This window comes from Macrobrachium rosenbergii, chromosome 4, assembly GCF_040412425.1.
Source record: "Macrobrachium rosenbergii isolate ZJJX-2024 chromosome 4, ASM4041242v1, whole genome shotgun sequence".
Lineage (NCBI taxonomy): Eukaryota > Metazoa > Arthropoda > Malacostraca > Decapoda > Palaemonidae > Macrobrachium > Macrobrachium rosenbergii.
Window position 1 is genome coordinate 80,720,107 of NC_089744.1, and position 24,779 is coordinate 80,744,885.

The 24,779-nt window shown below is 39.6% G+C and overlaps 1 protein-coding gene across 5 annotated transcripts; it reads right to left on the minus strand.

Annotated features, from left to right (window-relative positions):
• Positions 1-3,161: 3,161 nt before the first annotated feature.
• LOC136835966 (signal transducer and activator of transcription C-like) lies at positions 3,162-24,779 on the minus strand. Of its 5 annotated transcripts, none has more exons than XR_010852318.1 (5): positions 24,625-24,779; positions 17,464-18,227; positions 15,192-15,523; positions 8,228-12,132; positions 3,162-8,166 (listed from the first exon to the last, which is right to left on the minus strand). XR_010852318.1 is itself a non-coding variant. In XM_067099909.1 (5 exons), the coding sequence occupies exons 2-5, from the start codon at positions 17,930-17,932 to the stop codon at positions 9,792-9,794; spliced, it is 933 nt and encodes a 310-aa protein (XP_066956010.1). In that variant the 5' UTR covers positions 17,933-18,227; positions 24,625-24,779; the 3' UTR covers positions 3,162-9,791. The 5 variants fall into 5 exon arrangements, 4 of the variants coding, with proteins under 4 accessions (XP_066956010.1, XP_066955999.1, XP_066956008.1 ...); XM_067099909.1 differs by having other exon boundaries at positions 3,162-9,814; positions 12,024-12,132; XM_067099898.1 differs by having other exon boundaries at positions 3,162-12,132.

Here is a 24,779-nt window from a genome sequence, read left to right on the forward strand (position 1 = left end):
AGGTAAAGGGAAATACAGAAAGAAGAGACCCAACTTATTAGAAAAGAAAAAATTAATAAATTAACAAACAGATAAAAATGTATTCAAATGCAAGGAGAAAAGTATTAGGTGTAGTATGTACTGCACCTTCGCTTGAACTTCTGAAGTTCCAATTGCACTACTTCCTCTGGTGTGAGGAATAAAGGACCTCTGGAACTGAGAAGTTTGACAGCAGGGCACATTTACTGTGTATTGGTGCTGCTCTTCAGCGAATCTGGTTGCTCTTGGCAAATAAAGGGGATCAGGGATCAATTGTGAAAGTGAAAGATCTCTGTTGAAATACAGTAGAACTTATGAAAAAGTGACAAACAAGAGACCATCCATCGATGGTCCAAGTCATAACTACTGTACTGCTATTAGGAAACAGAAACCTACTACCACAAACCACTCTAAGAGAGATAAATCTCTGGCAGAAGCAGACATCCACACTGGAGAGCAGTATTCTAGTAAAGGGAGTGCAAATCACCTAAAACAGGTTGCATTGATTTCATCACTGATATGAGGCCTTACGAACAATACCTAACTTTTGTGCGGCATTTGCTGAACTTTTCATTAGATGTTTCTCAAAAGTTAGATGAGAGTCAAAGGTTACACCTAGAATAGTTAAAGCTTCAGAATCGTTGAGCGAAGTTCCATCCACCTGAAGGGGAGGGTGGGGTGGGAAATCTGTACGCAATCTGCTAATCAATGGTATTTTCGCTTTACTGGAGTTCAGCCCCATACTCCACTGATTACACCATTCCCTGGTCTGGTCCATGTCCCGATTGAGGCCGAGGGCAGCTTCATTTCTCAAAAGTGGAGACTACTACACCCACAAGTGTTGCATCATAGGAATAGCGAACAATCTTGTTTTCTAGGCCAACAACCATGTCACTTGTATACACTAAAAATAGCAGTGGACCAAGAACCCTGCCCCGTGGAACTCCTGACACAACAGGTCTTGGTTCACTAAAGATCCTGTTCACAGCAACTTGCTGCTGCCTACCTGTAAGGAAATCTTGAAGTAATCGTAAAACATACCCACCCACTCCAAGATTCTGAAGTTTATAAATGAGTGCCTTGTGATTTACTAAATCAAAAGCAAAACTAAAATCTATCTGAATTACTCTCCACTCAAAACCCTTATCAAGGTTCCTTGCATAAAGATGGCATGTCAAGTCTAAAAGAGCATCGCGGGTACCTAGCTGCTTCCTATATGCACATTGACCATCAGCTAACAATTCTTTATATTCAACATATTTATATAGTGGCTTAAAAATAAGTTGTTCAGCAACTTTGGAGAGCATGGGGAGACTAGAGATTGGCCTGTAGTTACTGCAGTCTACAGATATGCCACTCTTTGGAACAGGCACTGTATTACTGAGCTTGCGCTCATCCACAACGATACTATGTCGACATAAAAATCTACAGAACCTACTAAACTTGGGAGACAACATGCTAGAAAATTTTTTAAAAAACAAAGGGAGGAAACCATCAGGATCTTCACCCCAGCTATTAAGATAATTCAGAACTTTCTTAACATCCCTGGAGCAAAATGCAAATTTGTAAGAAGAGGTTCAGGATGACAAGCATCAGGGATCGCACGAGAAGCGGTGCTTTCAACGAGGTATGGCCAAAGCATCAGGGAGAGGGACATCCTCAGCTGACTGCTTAGTTTCAAAAGCTTGATGAAACTGTTCTGCCTTTTCCCTAGGACCAGTAACCAACCTGTCATCAGCTACTAGCAGTGGTGGAATGGAAGACGAGCATGACCCAAAGATAAATGAAGCCAATTTGGTCGACCACAGAGTAGGCCGAGTAATTCCTTCAAGTTTCCTCTTAGAGGAATTATTGTAATTTCTCTTGGCTGTAAGGTAAGTTCTATTCACTGCATGGCGAGACTTAACAAAAATGTTGTTATTGTCATTTGATCGATTTCGTCTCCAAGCACTGAATTTGGTTTGTTTGTCCTAAATTTGATGATCTTTCTAGGGACGTATCTCATTAAAATAGCCTTCAGCATTTCATTTAACTTCTTAGGATCAGGATCTAATATAGCATCTGAAATATTAAGTGCCTGACAAGCTTCAATAATGCAATCTCAACTGGCTCTGGATTTCAACACGACCATTTTTCCAATAGTGGAATTAGGAATACACTGATTGACGGATATGTCCATCTCAATGGTACAATGATCAGAAGTGCCTATATATTCACAGACCTTGGACTTCACAACAGCTGGAACATCTGTGAAAATGAGCTCTAATCTATTACCAGAAATGTGCAACTTCCAGTCAGTTGGCACTGGCAGAGACAACATTCTCACCCATGAAGTGTCTCCTACATAAAAAGTGATGGTTTTGATTTCTTTTCAGAACAAGTAATGATACTGAAAGTCATTTGTATTTTTTCTTAGGTATACAAGCTCTTCAAAGCAGTTCCCACCTGAACCTTCCCCTTTGTCACTGAGGCCGAGGGAAAAAGTGCTTGGAAACTTACCCTCATAATCAACAGTTAACCACCTTGTTACCAAGTGCAACAACCATTTGCCACTGGCACTGAAGAATACTCCTATATAAAAGGATCTGGTTTGTATACCTAGGAGAAAGATTAACTTTTATAAATTTGTATTTTTACTGTTAAAATAACTCTTATTCTTTTACTCACATTACCAACTTTAGCATAACTATTAAGGTGGAATAGCAAATACTTTGACAGCAACTTCAAAACAACGTGAAATCTGGAACTCCTGTTTAGTTTATCTTACTATATAATATACAGTACTGTATACTACAGTATAAACCAAAAATAGTACAGTATATGCTAAAAGAGGTAGTCCATGGGTTAGTACATGTGACTAACTTATAATAACTATCAATTCCAAACTGTATGACATCTGAAGTGTAACATACAAGACTCACAAATTCACCATTAAAAAGTTAAAAAACAATTTCCTCCTTGTGACTGCAACAACAAACATTAACAACTAAAAGTACATTATTTCAAAAGACGAGACTTTCTCGAAGTAAACAAACTAAAACTAAGCCACCAAAAATTAATCTTTCCCATGGAATGGACTTCCATAAGGGAAACATGACTGAGTTAACCATGTGTAGTAAAGGGTGAAAATAAAAGTGGCCATCTAAAAATTTTCCAGTATTTATTTAATAACAATGTACAATGTAGCCTCGTTAATTTAGACCTTATGAACAATGGAATTCTGGATAATTTGCACAAAATATGGATAAGATCTTTTTCAAGGATCTACCTAATAATTACACAATATTTGGTAATAATTTCAAAAAATAAATATAAATATATAAGCAACATTAGATAAGAAGAATTTTATGATGGTAATACAGCACTTTAAATGGGCAATAGCACAGGTAGATCGGGGCATCACAGTATTAAAAACTTGTGTACAATCAAAAGCATTAATTGTGGGAAGACCCAAACAATCAGGTAGGAATAGATGAGAATCTGTACCAGATGGGAATTCAAATACAAAGCATACAAGATAAAAGAACATATAGAGCCTGTCATGTGACCAACATGATTTAAAGGAATCCTAACAAATAAGCACTATTCAAGTACCCCATAATTTTCAGATGAGGACAACATAAAAACACATCCATTCAAATAAAACATTGAAGCTGTGTTTTGTAAATTACAGTATGGTTACAGCACTATTTATACAGAGCTTGCATAGTTAATTTTTATAGTAAAATATTCTACTGACAATTCTATCAGCTTAAGATGAAAAGCAATCAAATGAAACCACTTCTGGCTTCTTGTCCTGGACTCAAGATGGTGTCAGAGAACAAATTTTCCTTCACATGAAACAATGCACCAGTGATGGTGTCAAATGACAGAATGACAAATTTTTAAAGTAATATATAGTTTTCCTAACATATAAACCTCTTTACATATGGGATTTACTCTCAGTGCAAGCTGGAACTGGCCGTTAACTTAAAACAAGGTGATTATTGGTAGTTGGCTACTGATGGCAGGGGAGGAAGACCTGCCATCCAGTCAGCACGCATTCACTTTACCTTTTGGCCCAGGTAGCAGAATGAGGGTTGGTAGAGGTGGGCTATTTATGTAAAGACCTCAGGTTTGTATGTTAGGAAAAATACAAATTACTTTAAAAATGTCATTTGTTCCTACACTTATACAAACCTTTGGTCTTTACATATGGGAGACCTACTTTTTGGTGGGAGGATTCTGGACAAATCTTTTAACTGACTGGTAGTTTGTCTCACATGGGATCTCTCTTCCTGGTCATGTAAGAGCAAAGGAGGAGACCCAATCTCTGATCTGCTGAACATGTACAGTATAGTATTTAACTGCCAGACTTCTGGGTCTTTCAAATTAATGGAATGTAGCATCACTGATTCGAAGAAAGGCTAGGATAAACCCATATTGTCAGGGACAATAAAGTTGAAGATAACCAACGGGTTTGTTCATTGTCAGTCCAGCTCTCCCCTTGCCAGAATGAGGGTAGGACTTGCATCTATTAATCCAGATGAACTAGATTATAGATAGGATATTCAGTCATCTAGAACACCTGCACGCACGCCCGTCCAGCACGTAATAGCTTGCAAACCGTACATCTGCTCCCTGGGAGAGGAAGGGTATAAAAGAGAAAGTTAGGAGACCAGTCCCACACACACACACCCCCTCTCTTTTGCAACGGTACACCTTAGGTGAGATGCCACCTGTCCCCAAGGAGCTGGGTGAGCTACTTGACTGTTGAGCAGCCACCACAGACCCCAAGGAAAGAGTCCAAGGATCTATGGACAACGTCCTGAAAGTAAAAAAAAGGGGTGAATGTGGTCTGTCATGACCACATTCCCATCCTTAGTACCCATTTGACAGGTTCTTCCCAATGCAGAGGGCAGACCAATGCCCGACCTTGTGAAATCTTGCCCGGAATGTACTGTTGTTAACCACGTCAGCTGTAAAGTACGCCCATTTGATCATCATACGAAGTCAAAAGAAATGGTGCTCTTGGACACCATTTCTTGGTTGAGCCAGAACTAACAAGTCCCAAGATGCCAACCACATCTGTGTTCCTAGGAGGTCACCCATCCAAGTATTGGCCAGACCCAACTTTGCTAAACTTAGTTGATCGGATGAGAAGAGGTACTTTCAACGTGGTATGACCATTGGCTGTTATGCCCAAGTCCGGAAAGTCAGAGCTGAACAGACACAGCTTCAGTGTGTCAAGATAGAAGGCCTAACTCGACCGTCTTCCAAGATCAAATTATCCTTCGGAATGTTGAGGTGTCACGACACAACTGTCCCTACACCGTCCCTAGTGACCGATCTTGTCTGTCATACATCCATCTTGCCTGGAATGTGTCTGGTTGACCGCTATGCTGAATGTACTACTGTCCACCTATGCACCTGCACCGTCAATTTAAGGACACTAGCCCCCTTTCATGTTGGCTGTGGAACTACCATGGTACTGTTGCTTGTCAATACCATAGAGCATCTATCCTCGGATCCTGAGACTTGAAAAGCTAAGTAGTTCCAGATTATAGGTACCAAACCTAACCTAACTCAACCTAACCTGTTGAACTGCAGGTGACTGCCATTCTGGTTGATGCCTTGATGCACAAAGTATCCTTGGGGGGGAAATCGTGTAGCGACAATCCAAAGGAGATACCTGTCATTTAACCATAGACTAAGTCCTGTCTCTCTTCTCCAAGAGAATGGGAAGGAACGGGGAGTCCCTTTCCAAAGGCCTGGACCCCTTCAAACTGCATTGAAAGGAATGAAGGCAAAGCTGCCCATGAAGAACTGGAATCCCCAGTGACAATGGTTACCAAGAACGTCTTGCAACTGCCTAGCTGGTTGTCTCTGTCAAGACGAGGGCAACCTCGCTGCTGTATCTGTTAGACTCACAGATACTTCCCAAATCCACACAACTCTCAGGTTGTGACCATATCTGAGAGGTCGGACCTGTCCTAAAGACGTTGCGCATGAGAGCTCGCTAGGACCAATCGATCATCGATATACATCAGGAGACATACCTTGAATGAACGTGCACTAGTTGAAGTCAAGACGAAAGTCAAGTGAATATTGGGTAGAGGTTGGAAGCTCACAACAGAGATAGGAATGCGGGTGAGTATTCAGAATACTCGTCCCTAAAATCCAATGTAGGACTCAAGTTGAATGCCCTGATGGTTGCAAGTATAAAATGCATGAAGGGAGGAAAGCCATCTTAGCATCTATTTGTTCTTCTTACCCAAGTTCCTCTTCCAGGAAGGGAAGAGGTTTGAAAGGGAAACCTTTAATTACTTCTGTGGTCCCAAAAGGACCTAAGAACTCCACTGACATTTCTCAAATCTATCACAAAACTTGGATGTACGATGGCCAGTGGCTAAAACCGATCCCACAATGTATCATTCTAAAGGTAGAATAAAAATAAATTCTGATGGTACAGGGGAATGCCCTGTATGATCAGTATTTATTGGATCCTACTCTGATGCGCAGATAAGTATGACCACTCGGTTATGCCACTCTACTGACTTGAAAAGAAGAGGATCAGTCCTGGCCCTGATGTTTCTACCTGGCACACTCTTGGTTCCCTGTGTACACCTCCTAAATCAATCGGTACTGACAGGTCTCAAACACTTGACACAAAAACTACCAACAACTCCAGTTGATGAAACAACTGAGTCATCGAGAGAGGCTAAGGGAACCAGAGAGGAGAGGGCCTAGTAAACTTTTGAGCCAATCCGAAGACTGAAGGCTCGACGGTAGATGAAGGCCGCAGATGATCCGTGGAAAGAGGAGACAACACGCATACAGGTCCTGGAGAATGGTGGTATTCACCTGGTTGAGAAAAGAGTTGCTATAAGAGAAGCAGTCCCAGCTGAGCGAACACAGCTGGGGGACATTTCTCATACAAAGGGCACGGTCCTGATCACGCAAGGTAGGTCAGAGTTGCCCTTCAGACGCGACATCGTCTCCTCTAGGGCCACTGGACGGTGTTCTACGCAACCGTGGCCTCAATCTTCATCCAAAGAAAAGCACCTGTGGAAGAAAACACTGCAATTGCACACTCTCAATGAAAGCAGTCCGATTGAGGAAGTCAATATCAACACAACACCCGAAGACACATGTTCAAGTTGTCTGTCAGAGGCATGGCCTTCCATAAGGTGTACAGAAACCTGAACTGCAGTTGGGAATGTATGGGGATCTGAAGAAACCAGTGCAGTCGAAACTGGAACTATTCCGGCTCCGGAAGAGATAGAGTGCCACAGCTGAAGGTTTCTATACATGTAGGAACAACTGGAACTATTGAGTAGCAACAACTAAACAAATATTCCTATCCTATCTGTAGAATGTTGAAGTCCCCGTGGATGGATGCTGTCATGAAGGTCAGGTAGAACGAAGCCGCTCATCAGATGTAGTCGTTACCTGAAAAAGACATTGGCCGCTCCAAGATATTGCTGCATATTCATGAACGTGAGTGGGACAGAGGAGGCACAGACATGGCCCCGAATCACATGAGCATGGGAGGGAGCTGTGTTCCACACATCCACGGAAGTGTCAGAGATGGGCCCTGCCCAACCATGGAAGAAACGCTCTCGGAAGAGCAATCCAGTACGGGAACTGAGCAATTCCATTCGCCAGGGAACTCTCCATGAGAACACAGAGTGGAGGTGCCGCCCGGGAGTGCCATGGCAATGTTGACGATCTTGTTAACAACAAAGTGAATGGGGGGGGGCTGTTACAGTCCTATGGATGTCAGCCAATTGTCCACACAATTGTGGTGGTGGAAAACGTTCTGTGAAGAGTGATCCATCACTACGTGAACTTGCTTGGGTAGAGAAACCTCCACATATTTGACACTCATTCAGGCTAATTATAAGGGGCTCCAAGTCTATGGCCATAGACAGGGAACAGCCTAAGGAGGTAGATGAAATCAGCAAACACAACCAGGATAGTTGTTTCTAGGTTGTGTATGTTTCTCAGTTGTGTAACATTTGTGGAGAGGACACAGCCATGCAACATCAGTGCAGCTGCACTTTGTCCTTGGCGAGCAAAACTTCGGCTAAAGATATTCGGTCACTGTAGCAATGTCAAAATGTCACTGACGTGCAACATAGTGCTAACAGCAAAGATTACTTCTACCTATTCCGGTTCTTCTCTTTCCTCCTCGGTCGTACAAATATGAAGCAAAGATTACTTCTACCTATTCCGGTTCTTCTCTTTCCTCCTCGGTCATACAAATATGAAGCAAAGAGATAGGAGTGCAAAATTGCACAGCCACATATCTGCCTTCCATGGAGGGCGTATCTTCGGCTATTCTGTCCGGAAAACTGCGGTGACATCGCAGAAAACGGCAACCAGGAACTGTTCCTGAATGGAAACTTGCAGGAAGAGAAGCACAAGTATGCCAGGGACTCTGTAGAACTGAAGAAAAGCTCATCCGTGCCCTGAGGGACAACAGAAGGAGGGGGGGAAGAAAACCCAGGCGGGAGTTGCACTGACAGCAGACATATGGTCGGGCAGGAACGCCCGAGGTAGACGTGGGCATGATGTACAGCAAAAGACAAAGGCGAGGGCTTGACTTCTACTGCACAACCAACGAAGAATGCAGGAGGGGATAAAATAGCTCTCATGGCTGGCAAAGACACATGCACACACAAGAATCAAAGTTGACTGCCTGAACACAGCTCATGGGCTGTCTCTCCGAAAGTGTGTCATCTTCCTTACAGATACTGTAACTTCCAGGGAAGAAAGAAGCCGAAAAGAATGCAATACAGCATACGATGACGAAGAAAGTGAAGGTGGTGATGAAAATCATTATGAAAAGCTGTCCCAAGACTCCAGAACAGGAACGAGAGGAGGGGGAGGGAGCGAAGAAAGCCTGACTCTCCCCAACCCCCTGAGACAAGAGCAAAATCCATAGAAAGAAACAGCTACTAGTCTTGGAGGTAATTTTCTGAAACCGGTCAACTCTGTCTAAGGGTCCTGCAACATCAACCTCCACTTCCTCATCATGTGAAGAGAGAGGGATTCCATGTTTGAAGATGGCAGAACTCTCCATTTTGCGTTACGACGCCACTGCACTGTAGCAAGAGAACTCTTCCATCTCAAGCCTCTCGATCTCAACAACATCTGAAAGAGTAAAACATTACATTCCGATTAATAGTGTAGTCAAAATAAAAACCCTGTTTGTTTCAGAGAGAAAACACTTCAGAACAAACAGAGAAAAGATGTAGAACAAGGATGTTCAATAAAATGAGGTTGGGAAGGCGTCTAAAAATAGAGCAGCTGGAGGCGATAGGCTCCCTCTCTCTCCTTGGAAATGTAAGAGACAAAAGATATAGCAGCATAAATGAACAAACACCAAGGCTAAGACAAGAGTTGGGTTTGCATTATATCAAAAGGCAAAACAAGTTAGAGAGATTATCAAAGAGAAATGCTCATAAGGCTAAACTGAGATGATGATAACTGCGCAGCGTAACTGTGTAAGAACAACTTTGCAGCAAGGAGCTTATTTAAATAAAACAGAAATTAAAAAGAGCAGACATGTTGTAAGGTTGCAGTATTTCCAAAATAAGCAAAATATCTCAAAATAACAATTATAAAAAAAAAAAAATGAATATGTAATTAAGTCGAGTGGCAGGCAGCAGAAGACGCACGTCTGTCTCAGACTGTGGCCAAAAGAAAAGTTATGCATACCGACTGGATGGCAGGCCTTCCTCCCATGCCGCTGGTAGCCAACTACCAATATTCACCTTGTTTTAAGTTTAACGGTCAGTTCCAGCTTGCGCTGAAAGTAAATCCCATAAGTAAAGACCGAAGGTTTTTATACGTGCAGGAACAAATGCGAATTAATATAAAATTCTGTGCAAAAAGATATCAAGTAACATACCACAGTAAGAGCTTGTATTCCTTTAACAAGCTTTATTAAATAAATTATTAATTTGCATAACTAAAAATTATTGGTAATATACAGTATCACTGCAAGATACGGTAGAAAGTGAAAATATACTGTATCAATAGTCGTGAAAAAGGTTGTGCCTCCAAATGCATGTACACTTGGTTGGTTAAGTTTGGAATGATCTATGGAGGTAATAAGTTACATAAAATATTTCCCTTTATATCCTCCAATAATACATTAATTAGTTTCACAACTAACTAACTATTTAAAACTGAACCCCACAACTGAACTTAACTATAAACACTTTACCGGGTATTTAGAAACCAAATTTTAAAAACAAATTACAATGGTTTCACACACTAATTAAATATAATTTAGTCCCATGTCAGGGGATTGTCATGATCATTAAGCAGAACTAATTTATACAGTGGGTTTGTATACAAAAAGGGTTTATAAGAATTACGTCAACTGCATTTATCATTTCACTCCAATTACGGATATGCTTTGGCTACTATGTTTTTTAAAGGATGACTTTCAAAAATTTAATGTTACCCTTTGCTTATGTTGTAGAATGGTTTTGCACTAGTGTGCGTTTCATTAACTTAGGACAAGTTGCATTGGCTTTTATGTCTTGTTTAAATGTTTCAAATTATTTTGTAAAAGTATTTAGCTGATAACAACACACTTGTGTACTTCTACATCATAATTTCTACTCCTCTTCTGCCAATGAGAATAATGTGCTCAGTGAGAGACTTGGGGAGTTACAAAAGCCCTGTAAAAATCTATTCCTTGCAAAGTTGTATGAAAAATTTCCTTGATTACTGTATACGATTATCTGTCTCTACAAATTAATGCAGTGTTTGTATTGGCATTTTCATTTAATATCAAGTATAAATGGCTGTATTCAGATTACCCATAAAAGTTTAGCTAGGTAGGAACATTAGCCTAACTATTTTTTTAAAACAATGAAAAATTTGAATTCTGTACTTCTAAACCAGTAATGTTAAATAGTTTTCATATCATCGGTGAATATAGGCTAAAAATACTTGAATATCCTGGGGGTGAAAAAATTCATGACATTCCAGCACATATGCTTATCCAGACTGGGTTTTAACCAATATGTCCATATTAGCGAGCTTACACTGTACTACTGTATGCTGTTACCTTGGCACAAGCTTTCTGTATTAGTCAGCATGTATGTCAGAACTGCTTATATAGGCTATACATATTTGATCTCCCATCAGATGGAACTTTTGGAAAACCTATGACAACATAACACTCAATTTTCCTAATTTTACATAAAATAAATGAGGAAAACCTTTCCTTCCATAGAACCTAAACAAAAGTAAAAAAAAATTAACAGCTCTCAATAACCTCATTAAAACAAACTGTGACCGTGGGAGATGAATGATTTTATATACAATAGACTGAAAAATTATGAAATGAGTCTTGTTATGCATTATAACTAGAATGAGATGAAAATATTTTACAATGAATGAAATACTTCTATCACATATCTGTAACAACTATTAGGAAACTTTGTATTCTTCAGAGTATATTCTTCTGTATTTATCTTCACTAACTGGTGCAATTTTATTTTCATCACACCATGGAACATAATAATCACGATACATTTTTTTCAATGTCATATTACGGTTGATAAATGCTTCAATATGCTGTCGTGCTCCTCGAAGACTTTGTTCAGTATATTTATTGGGGCGATTAGCATGCTTACCTCGTTGGTCAGGTTTTGGAAGCAAGTTACCTTCTTTCATTTGTTTCATTAGATTTCCAATTCTCCCTCTACTATTCTGTAGTCCATGAACTCCCATAAACATTTCTTTGCAAACTTCAACATGTTTTCCTCGCACTTTACACCAGTAAGTAAATGTATACGTCCTTCTGTTAGATCCTTTAACATAGTGACGACTCACAGGTTTTATGGAAATATTTCCATACAAATAAACATTTTGCTCGTCGAAATTGCCCATATCCCAAAAGGAAGAAAATATTTCATCTGCCCCATGTTCAATTTTTGACCAACATTTCTTTTTACAATTACAAGGTGGACCCATAGCTCGGCCACGCACTTCCTTACCCGTAGCGCGGGATACATAAGGTCTTCCTTGATCTCGAAAGAACTTCTGGTGAGTTTTCTTGTGAAGATCTGTAGGAATAGGCTCTTTCTCACGCTGAATCCGTGGTACCTGTTGTAATACATTTATAGTTAGTCCTCGACATACAAACAAGTTTTGTTCCCAGAGCTTGTTTGCAAATTCAGTTTATTCTTGAGTCCAAAACAGTTAACCTACACATTCCACATTGTAGTTAGCTTACAGCATATAGCACACAATGTTAATAAAGTTCCCTATTAAGGTAATTTGGTCTTTATGCATGAAATTAAGTTTAAAATAAATAAAATCAATCATTCACAAAAACACAAAAGGGGCTACCATCTTTGGCTCTGGCACAAAGAAAGGAAAGACTGCATTTAGAAGAAAGGGCATCACCTTTCAAACAGATGGACAGAAAAGAAATCTTCTTAACAACCATGACCAGTAGAGAGACATGACCACTGGACAGTGGGCCCAGTTATGAAGCTGGGTATTATATTGATTATAAGAAAAGCATGCATTGCAGCTTGTCAACACATCACATGTGCAGATAGGTAATAATAGAATGTGTGAGAACAATGAAGAAATACAAAAAACATTGCTTCAACAAACACATTTGCATGCTGAATGCTTACAATGTACATATAAAACACAACTAGAAAGTCCACGTCTTTGCAGAATTTCTCTGAGCAAGTCTTCAAATAATACCAAACAGATAAACAAAAGATGACCAAAGCCAATGCTAAACTGCTTTCACTGGGAGTCAGCATTGTGCTCTACATCTCTTATAAATTATATGTGGTTCAGTATGGTATTTACAGCACCTAGTCAATACAGTGCTTGCAGCTCAGTGTAATATCTGATTCTCCGGTGATCACCAAGGAACTGCTCGTTGATGGAACAAACCCGGACTTTTGGAATACAGTAGTGTAATCCTGCTGTGTGAAGGGTTCCACTTAGCAAGTAAATGCATTATCAACACCGCAATGCATCTGCAATGTCTTCTATTCTACTTTGTTCCTTGAACTTCTGGCAGTCTCCTTTACACAGGCACCAAGATGATCTACTATAATGGGCACATTTACCTTTATGCCAGTCATCTAATGTTCTCCAGAGGAAATCAAACAGGCAGTCAGAATGTCCAACCGAAAGTTTTCTATGACCTGTCTGTGTAGGGAGAGATTAGGTTCACCTGTATCAAGAACCCTTGTATTCATTTTCAAACAGTGTTGCCATGAGATTTCCCTTCCCATTCGCTAAACATTACCACAAAATCTCCAAGTAGATCATAATTCTGAGGAAGCTATGAACAACCATTTCTATATTCTGACAAATGGCATTTACCTCAACTAGTATTTTTGAATGTTGCATGTTTTTTTTTCTGTACGACCAAGGTGGTGTCATCCTCTACAAACACTAACTTGAAATGTGGATCTCACTCAATATTAGACACGAAACTGCTGCACTATTTACTTTTGGATTTCAATACACATTCTCAAGGTATGCTAAACTGAAATCTTACAATATGGAATAACCTCTCACTCACCTGTATCTAACCAGTTCCACCACATGATGGATTAATCTTCTTACTTCCCACCAGTAGAGAAGACAAGGGGAAAGAGAAAAGAGAGACCAGTTAATCTCATTTCATACCATCATCTTAGGTAAGATGCAAACTGCCACACCAGGGGCACTGGATAAGCTAACACAGATTGTTGAGCAGCCACCACCGCACCCAAGGAAAAAAGTGTTCAAGGACCTGTGGGCAATGTCCCACAGATAACAAAAAGTCTTCGACACCCAGATCTGAGGTGACAAGTCCTTTTAAGGTAGCTACACAGTGCTCTGACAGGACATAACAGCAATTCCTCCACATCGTTATTAACAAAATCTCCCAGGGAAGGTACTGAGGACTCAAATCTGTCATCATGAGCTGGAGGATTTTGAGTCATAGCTACAAATTCTGGGACAAATTTGAAGGCTACAGACCCCCAACCCCTTGTGTATTTAACATTAAAAGAGAGACTACTCTCTTTGAAGAAGCCAAGGCCAGTAAGAAGATGGCCTTGGCGGTCGAGTTCCTGTCTGATGATCGTTGTAAAGGTTCATATGGAGCATGAGTGAGGCTGCTTAGTACCAGTCAGATCCCATTTAGGTGGTTCAAGTTCTTCAAGAGAACAAGACTACTCAAAACTTTTGAGGGAGACAAGTCTACATCCTTCAAAATTAGGTCCATACCCAAAGCAGCTCTGTAGCCTCTGATGGCAGACACAGAAAAGCATTTTTCCCTAAGGAAAAAATAAGGAAATCAGCTACTTGCTGAACAGAGGTTCTGACCAGAGAGAAACCCTGTCCACAACACCAACCACAGTGGATGGCCCATTTCCCTTGGTACACAGGTGAAGAAGACTTTCTGAGATAGCCTTACATCTCTGTTGCTGCTCAGCGAGAAAAGTCTCTAGCTCACAGGAGATACTGGATAGTCTCCAACCGTGAATGAAAACAAATGGCTTAATAGCCCTTCTCCACGACAATACCAACACAAAATTACTATAAAAGCAAAAGTTATGGCTAGCTAATAATACAGAAAGTAGGAAAAAGAGAAAGGTATCACTTACTTGGAGAGCCATTTAACAGCAATTAACCATCTTCTATAAAACATTTTTCATGCCAGCAAGTAACTGCCTACATATCACACCAGCACGTAACTGCCTCCATATCAAATACTTATCACTTTTATTTCAATACTTTTTGTGTAATCAAGAAGAAAACCCATTTCCAGACTGAAAATTATAAGTAGCAAGGGATGAAATAAGAAATTACAAAAGAGAAATAAGTAAGAAAATTTGAAAATCTCCAGGAGTAAATAACACCTGAACTGACAAACAGACTTGGAATGATTTTACAGTATAGTCAAAATCTCTATTTTAGAGCCTGGGCAACCAGACGACAATGTGGGAACTTCTGCTTCTGAGTGTAAAGAGAAACTGAGCTGGTGCACATTTAAGGCAATTGTAAAGTGATGAGTGTGACAGAAGAATCATTCAGAAGCGGTCAATATACTCTACTAAAAATCTGAGTCTTATCTTTCTCAGCAAAATGTTAAGTTGAGGCTCATTACACTAACATTCCACTTACAGTATTCCACTTACATAATCTGGACTTTGCTCCGGCTGTGGTGGTTGGTGTTGCTGTTGGTGTTGTTGTTGGTGTTGCTGTTGCTGCTGTTGCTGTGGATGTTGGTGCTGCTGATGTTGTTGGTGCTGTTGCTGCTGCTGAAGCTGCTGATGCTGAAGAATATTGGGATGCATCTGCTGCTGATTATGTTGATGGGGATGTTGTTGGTGCGATAAGTCCATCCAAACTGGGGTGGTGTTTGTACCATCTGTCCTTGGTTCATACTGTGGCATCTGTCCACAATATGGTCCATAGAGTCCAGTGGGCCCACCAAAGTGACCCATTCCCCCCATCTGACCATAAGTAGCTAAAAAAATTACAAAGTAGATTGTCACCATTTTCACCAATGCAAACCTTAGAATAATCTACTTATTGGGCTTAAAAATAACTTATAATAAAAACACAAGGTGATGGAAGAAATACAGCACTTTATAATAAACAGCTAGAGGGATTAACACAGCAGAAGATCAGAGCAGCTGAATAGTGTCACTTGGCATGAAGTAGTGTTAATCAAATCAAACATCAGACAACTAGCATAAACTAATGCAAGCATATGTATGAGAAGGGAAAAAGAGGGCAAGACATAATGAAAAGAAGAAAAGAAGTAAGGGTTTTGAATGAGAATGGATGAGATGCAGAAGGGAAAAAATGCATGATAGCTGAATTCTTTATGGAGAAAAAATGGATGTTTTGGAAATCAATTGTACTTTTAACAACTTAATCAAACCAATCACAGGTGTAAAACATCATATGAGGAGGCTAGGCAGACAAAATATTATGATTGCATTCGGAACTGGACTTCCCAGGTAAAGGTTCAAATACTTTTTGAGAATGTTCCCTCTTCTCTGTTACATGCAGCCACAACTTTGACAGATATTTGCAAAAGCACAATAAAGTCAGAGTAAAGTCACAGCTTATTTTATATTTATAAAATAAGCTCTACATAAACATAAATTGTGGCAGTAAATATAGGGAAGTCTGGGGGCAAAGTGGCACTCATGTTGTATCAGAGTACCATTACTGTTCTTTTTAGAACACAAGCTTCTAAGTCGGCAGATCATTGTGGGCTGATGTGAGCATAACAGGACTAATGGGGCTGCTATCAATATGTTTTTTCTGTTTCTCTCACACAGTCTTACAGTAAATTCATGAAAGTTTACTTAGGTTGCTATTCATGCTTCTTGTGACACTGAACTCCTGACAGCTCTCTTGTCAATCCTAACAGTCAGTCCTCTTCCACTTTCATCTTCTCAGTTGGGATAGATTTGCACCCTAGACCCTGAAACTCCTTTCTAGCATTAATGCTAAAGCAGCATTTAGTCTCCTGTCCTAACTGAGGCCATATAACTGTCCATCATGCACCAATCTAAATCATAAAATTCTTGAAATTATCATCTTCAAGTTATTGCTTTGAAAGATTTTAATTCTTTAGCCCATATAAAAGGCTCTTGTATATTGTCTACCACCGAGAAATACTTGTCTCTGTCATGGCTGTGCTCCCCCAGGAGCGATATTCAAGTCCAGCCTCTCTACTATGATGGTCATCAGATTGCTCTGCTCTGGATAACAACTTCAAATACAGTATGTATACAATATGAAGCATAACCAACCTCTGCAACCTCCATGAGTTTGTTCACATCTTACTGGCACCAAGTAAGTTATCTCTTGTCAAGAGGAAGAGCATACCACTTTGCAAATAAATCACATTATTGTGTAAAAAAAAAATTAAACATGCTTCTATTTGGAAAACAACTAAAACATTTTCCTACAACTAGTATGGTTTTGAAAAGTTATGACGATACCAACAACAACCCCTATAATTATATACATGGTGAATACACAAAAATAAGAACATTTTAATAAGTTCTTTGCATTCCTTTAAAATTCTGGAAAAAACATTATGAATGAGTAGCCTACTACCTAAACCACCACTGTGACAAATGCAAGAAAAAACCTGCTTCACATAGAAGGTGAGTATGCTTTGCAGGCATAAATATAGATGCCAAGAGAATATCTCAATATCTGGTGAGTACTGTACATTTTTTATGAGTCACAGAAGTGGGAAGAACTTAATTAAGTGACCAATTCGAAATTCTTTTACTAATATTCTTGTATGAACAGATTCTATCTAAGGCTGTAGCTTTAATTCTGCTGTAATTAAATGAAGATTACTGATATCTATCTAAATCACTAAGTTTTTGTAAAATCAAGAATAATAATCTGCAACCAAGAGTACATGGCAAGTACCTTGCATATTATGCTGAGGCTGCATCATGTGTGCTGGTCCGGACTGGTTCATGACCTGAGGCCGTGGAAGAAAATCTTCAGAGAGAGGGTCGACAGTCTCCACGTCCACATCAAAGTTCTCATCCTCCTTCAGCTCCACTTCAGGTACTAATGCTTCACTACGTGGTGCAGGGGAGCTCACCTGACTGGCCCCACTCGTCTCACTTTCGCTCCCACCTTCGCTGGCATCGCTGTCACTCTCGCTGTTGTCTTTATTATCATAAGTTTTGTTGATTTCATCTTTGTTCTTTTTCTCAAGCCTAGGTACTGCCGACTCCGCACTTTCACGTTTTATCTTCACACCTCCAACACTGGCATTTTCTGGTTTACCAAATTTACACTGAAGGAAAATATTCATAGCCTCAAACCTATTGCCCTGAGCAATTAAATCTTTTATGTGCTGTTTATCAATTCCAGCCATATCCTTCATCCTGCCATTAAATATTAAACACACAACCTCTTGAATTAAAATATTAATTACACTTACACTCACAAAGATTGCTTTTAAATTCACATTTCCAAAATTCTACGAAATACAATGTCTTTTGCTGTGATAATGTCGATGGTAGCAGAAGTAATTGCAAGGCCTAGAGTATCTAAAATTTAAAAGATTCATGGCAAATCTACAGTAACAGCATTTTGCAATGTTAAAACTTGATTCTCCAGCAATGATTAAAATTTTCTTCAAAATCTAACATCATCCATCTCTTATTCTGGATATTCATCTGGAAATGAAAGAGCAAATGAAAATATATAATACTTATATATTCTTTCAAATATAAAACTTACAACCATAAGATATACAGAAAATCATTTAAAAGTTTACATACAAATAATATCCTACTCATTATATTTTGATATCTCTAAGATCAACTCCTAATTTTAAATTACCCAAAATTTCAGGGAAGTAAAAATTAAACAAATATTCAAAAAGAACTTGAATACACAAGAAACCCAAACTAAAGTAATACAGTAATATTTCAAAAAATGCAGAACTCCACATACTTGATGCCTTAGAGCTGAAATGAGCAGATGCACACACACACACTGTCAAACTGCTGGTTATAGTATACAAAGAGGTATACAGAAGGTACGACTTCCTCAAAACTGTTTTAGCAACTGAAAGCTCGGACAATTTTTACTAAGTCACAGAAAGTTTTATACAAACTGGGCATCGGGAAGAGCAGATCATGAGTAGTGTGACACATTTATTCAAAGAAAATAATTTTTTACTACAAATACTGTCATGTTTTTCTAATGTTACAAATCTCTTAGCACTGGGAATTATAAAACAGCTTATCCTTATTTTTCCTCTGTACCAATACAGAGTTCACTAAAGGAAGGAATAATAATGCTGAGGATAAAAAATGTCCAGATTTGTATACTTACGAAAGAGTGCAACTTGCCTTTAAAATTTGCTGCTGGTCCCAATCTTCTTTTCATGACCTTAATCCCATCTTCCCATCAGGTCAGCTGCTTCAGCCTTATTTCTCCACAGTATTCTATGCCTAGCAATTTCATGGCTCTCTACAATGTCACTCCAACTAGTTTTCTGCCTAATTTTACATACAGTGATACGTAAAAACCTTTGTCCTTCATACAAAAGAGAACCACTCATTGAATATGAGGATCTGTCTCATAGAAGTTATACTGGTGATAAACCATTACATGCTATCTCATCTGGCAAGTGAGACTGAGACGAAAGTCCATCACTACAGGCAATACCAGATTTCTAGTCTTGTGCAAGAACTGGTAGAAACTGACTCCTGCAACCCACTATTCACCATGGTATATAAGAATACAGGGTGCCCATAGGGCCATATACCAAAGTGGTTCAAAACATAGAGAGAGAGAGAGAGAGAGAGAGAGAGAGAGAGAGAGAGAGAGAGAGAGAGAGAGAGAGAGAGAGAGAGAGAGAGAGAGAGAGAGAGAGAGAGAGAGAGAGAGAGAGAGAGAGAGAGATATTATTATAGGATAGAATGTCACAACAATGATCCAAAGATTTTCTCCCAAAATACTGTGCACTAACATCACAATAATAGTCCTCAAAGCAGAGTGAGAGTAAAGGAAAGGTTTCTGTTATGTAGCATTAGCCTAAAATAACAAATTATAAAAATAATTTGTATTTACACTGGATAGGTAAGCCACTCTACATACTGTATACTCTAATGTGTGAGAATATTCTATAGTCAACATTGTACAGGAGTGAAAACAAGTGAAGCCAGTCATTCTTGAAGCAGGGATATCTCCCCAAAGCAACACAACAGTTACAGAAGGTTCAACAGCACTGAGACCCTTGGCAGGAGCAACAGGTCCAAGAACACAGAAAGCTGGGTAGCCTATAATGCCTATCAAAGGTCAAATCTTTCACGGTACTCCAACTACTCCAACCTAGCTTGAACAGCTGATGAAACAAGGACAGGAGGCAATGGACTTCCAAGTATTAACCAAGGTCTCACCTGGGGAGAGCTTAGCATATGTTTGCAGGTTGTCACTGTAGGTGAGCACGAGTTGGTTTACAAATTACTCACATATGGCCCCCTGACAATCAGAGAACAACAACCAGGAGAAACAGGAAAGGCAGTCCAGCAGAGATGCATCAAAGAGATTCAGCCTACTCATATCTTTCATACATTTGTTGCTCACTACTCTTTAACATTAGCCCTTAATGGACGAGAACCCTCATATGAGTATCTATAATAGGTTTCGGGTGATGGACGGGAATCCTCATATGAGTATTAATATTATGCGCCATTCAGTTTGGATGAATTTATAAGGGGAGAAATGTTCACAGTACTTGAATAGGCCATAAATGACTTATGGCAACTATTTAGCTCAGCTCGGGAGGGACATCTATCAGTGTGCCTTGAGATTTCAGAGGGGAATGTACTGCCTCTCTGCTGCTCCAGGATGTCTTCTTATTTATTTGCTCATAAATATACCCAAGGGTTGCCGCTGGTTTTAGTTCTTATCTTTTATGATAGTATGTCAGCTATAATTGTAGTTTTGCAAAGAAAAGTGCAAATAAATATTAGAATAAACATGTATACCTCACAAAAAGTTACTGCATTTCCCCATCTCGGTAAATCTCGTAAATATTTTACAACAAATATAGAGTACTCAGAATTTGTTACTGATTTTGGTTCTTATCTGTTGTGATATTGTGTGAGCTATAATTATAATTCTACAAAATAAAATAAAATTATTAGAAAAACATGCACAACTTGGTAATATTAACATATTTTTACGAGTGTCTTGTAAAAGAGGCCCCACACAGGGCTGTAAATACCCAGTTTCAACTTCCCATGGAAGGTAAGGAAAAATTTTTAGAATTTATTTTCTTGCACCATGTGCATTTGCATATCCTCCTGTTTCCACTGATGTGTTTTTTCTTGAACTGGTCAACCTTAAAGTTTGCCCAGTCTGGGGTGTGCTTTATACATATATTTAGCCCATCCCTTAAGGGTTAATGATGAAAACCAAACACGAAAACATACATCCAGTGAAAAAAGGGCATCACCGAAGCAAGGGCAAAGCATGTCTTTAATCAGCAACAACTGGAGAAAAAGTACTAGCTTATGATATGAGTGTGGGACTTCCACTCTTCACAAGCCTACCACCAAATTCACCACCTTCTTACCAAGCTTCAACAACTGATTCCAGCTCACACTTAGGAATACTCTTGCATAGCCTAACAGGTGATGGTTTGTACTCCTGTAAGAAAAACTAAAATACTTCCAATGTTCCCACAGCAATTCACTTTGATATGTAATCAACTCTTAGTTATGGTTGTGAACAGTTATCATTAATTCATTAGAACTAATACTAACTCTGTGGCAGGAAGTCCCATGTAAATAAACTTTTCCTATAGTATTTTGGTTGCTAATTAAGGATTTACCTTCAATTTTTGTTGCATGATTGTAATTAACCTGCAATTAACCACAAAACTTCATCCAACAAGCTAGGGGACCCGATGGGAAAGCAGGGTTATGGTTGGGGTATACCTCTGGGACAGGGTGATTTGCTCCCCCGCTTGTTATTATCCTATAATTTAGGAGACCCCTAGGGAAAGCAGGGTTATGGGTGGGGTAGACCACGGGGGGTAAGATGGCAATCAGATTTTACTGTATACAGCATTACAGAGACGAAACACCCTTACACAAACACAGGAGGAACAAGACGGCCAAGGAGCTGTTACAAAGACAAATCCTTTCACTACTACTGCTATTTTGAATGCTGCCATGCAAGCGCACTCTTGTAGGGGAGCTTTTGGTACACAGCCCGACTCCTTACTGAGGAAAAGGGTTGGGGGGGGGGAATGGCATCCAAAGCCTATAAATACTTATCCAACCAATCACGTTACACTTAACTCTACATTGAGGAAAACCCTCCTAATTCTTCGTACTACAGCCCAAACGGATGGTTAGGACTGGGTGAAACGACGTTTGGATTCATACTCTGAGTTACTTATATTTCTTTCTGTTTTCATTTTTTATAACCAGCTTTTCTTTCTGCTTGCTTTATTTCGAATTCCTTATTCACAATTATTACTACTCCTGTACATGAATGTCATTCCCTTCAAGTGACGTTTCCTTATAAGCGTTACAAATCGGCATTACAATTGAGAATAGGCCTCGAAGAATGGGGCTGCACCCTAGAGGAACTGTGAGGAAACAGGGGGTTTCAGGAGGAATTGCGAAGTTTCTCTCGCCATTGGAGGGGCTGTGGGGGGTATTCATACGCAATCCTCACAGGTTAGACCTTCGTCTTTCCAACTGTTGCACCCATCTGTTTGAGTTGGAATGGTTCATAACCCTTTCATCATTGGGTTCACCACCCGGCCAGGTAACGCGGCCTACTAGGTTGGGTTAGGTTAACTGGTTTAGCTGCTGTAAAAACCTTATAATTTATATTTTAAGCAAAGGGGGGGTCCAGAGGGGGTGAAGTCTCTCCGGCCGGGTTACGCGGTCTGCTAGGTTAGGTGGGCTTGGTATTAACCTACATTTTACTCTTTCTTATAAACACCCTCATTTAATTAACATGGCCTATTATTTTAGGTTGGTTAGGTTATTATCATAACCTATACAAAGCTTTTTCTTTTGGTTGCTGTAACGTTTAGTGCATGTTACAATTTCTGACTCTTCAAGCATTATTGCACTTCTACACCTTATCGCTCGGAAAGTTTCCTACTCTCCTTCGTAGATTCTTATACAAAACCCTTTCCCTCCTTTTCTCAGTGACGTCATTTACCCCCCAAAACCCTCTTCTCTCAACCCACCACTAGCCTTATCTCCAACGTAGGCCTGCATTTTAATAATCTGAATAACCGCGTATTCGTTTCAATACAATGGCTACGTCCTTGCCATAAACTTAGTGCTCCTTCGAGCCTATAACTTGCCACTCTTTAACCGTTACCTGCGAGAACTGTTAGGTCAAATACCAGGAATTTAAAGTATATTACTACAGCAATAACAAGAAGTTGATTCAGCTGCATCAAGATCAAGGCCTTAAAAAAAAAAAAAAAAAAAAAAAAAAGAATTTTAACCCCTACGCAGTACTGAGTGCAGACTGGATTTACAGAAAAAAAAAGCATTCAGGTGCGTCAAAATGCACTCCATTTCCCCGAAACAGGCTTGGAGTCCGTAAGGTAAGTCTGTTGGGGCTTTACAGTTTCTTAGTATATCAAATGGCATTTTTTTTTCAAGTTTATTTTATGAGTTCGGAACTGCTGCGGACTGATTGGTGCCTTGGAAATTGGTTTTCCCTATACTTTTGGGGCTGTTGGTAAAGGAAATGGCATTTTATTTTTTGCCAGCCTGTTATTCTCTAAGCCTCTGCTTGTTGCTTGGTAGTTTCCTACCTTTTTAATGCCTTCCTACCTACCCTCCGCCCAGCTGTTTCCTCCGTGCCAGTATGTTCTCCTTCTGCCTGCCCCCCAACTGCCACTTCTCACCTTCCCACACATTTGAGGGGACGTGAAGAACTCTCTCCCTGCCTTCCCAAACATTCCTCCCCTTCCATCAGCCGCTCCCTCCCCACAATGAATGGCTCCCTGGCATTTTGCACGTCTGGAGTATGCTTCCATAAGGCAAACACATCCGTTTTCTTTGTGCATGTTCTCTCCCACCCAAAACACCAAATTCCCACAGCCCCCCTTTACTGCTGGGTAGAGATAGGAAGCAAATAACACTTGGCTGACAACAAACAAACGTGTCTCCTTTACCAGCAGCCCTAAAAGTACAGGAAAAACTGATTTCCAAGGTAAAAAAAGCTGTGGAGTTAATATTAGAAATACCATTAATTCTTAAGTTCTCAAAGCCGAGAAATGACCTAGCCCATTTATTGTCATGGGGAGAGTTCTCTTAGGTGTTAGCCTATATCAGTAGTATTTATCCCTAAATTAGTAAAATTTGGTTTATCTGATATTTATTCAAGTGATTCAAAAGAATTTTACTTTCATTTCTGTTGTGAGTGGTTGGTTAAACCATTATGCTAGCCTATAAGCACATTTATAAAGTGGGTGAACACCAGTTTGAAGCCATATCACCTACTTCGTGTTAGGTCAACTAGGGTGATACCTAGTATGCTAGGTAAGTTTAGCTTAAAAATGTTAATTAACTGAATAGCCTATACCTCGACTCCACTCGCTGTCAGTCATTTATAATCCAAAAAACCGTTTCCTAATGGCTAGGGGAGAGGCCAAATTAACCTAACATTTGATACACAGGGGATGTAGTGGGTTAACCAAGCATTTCCAAAAGAAGTGAATAAGAATTATTAACTTTTGCTTTTCAAAAACTATGACAAGAAGCGATATCCCACCAATTTCAGAACGAACGTTAAATGTAAACATCTACCATTGTTTATTTGTTCGAGTACTCTCGGCTAACTAAACATGCAACGATGATTCAGGTCTATACGAATGTAACAGAAAGGCTTAAATAACTACATTTACTATGACTAGCATCATTATAAATTCGTTACCTATTAAACACAAAGAAAAATATAGGAAATCCAGCCTAGCCATGTCTTGGTATAGGGTAACGTCGAGCTACGAAAAGGAACGACGTTAAAACTACCTCTACCTATAACATTAAAAGCTCTATCTCGCCATTCACTTACTTCTCAAAGAAGCATGTCTCACATGCTTTTCAAATCTGTCATTGCTAGAGCTGGAGACATGAGTTACGGGGACATACCATATTATTAAACGACTTTTTATGGAGATGCTATTCTTACTATAAGGTCGGGAATGTTTACCTTCTGAATAGCATCTA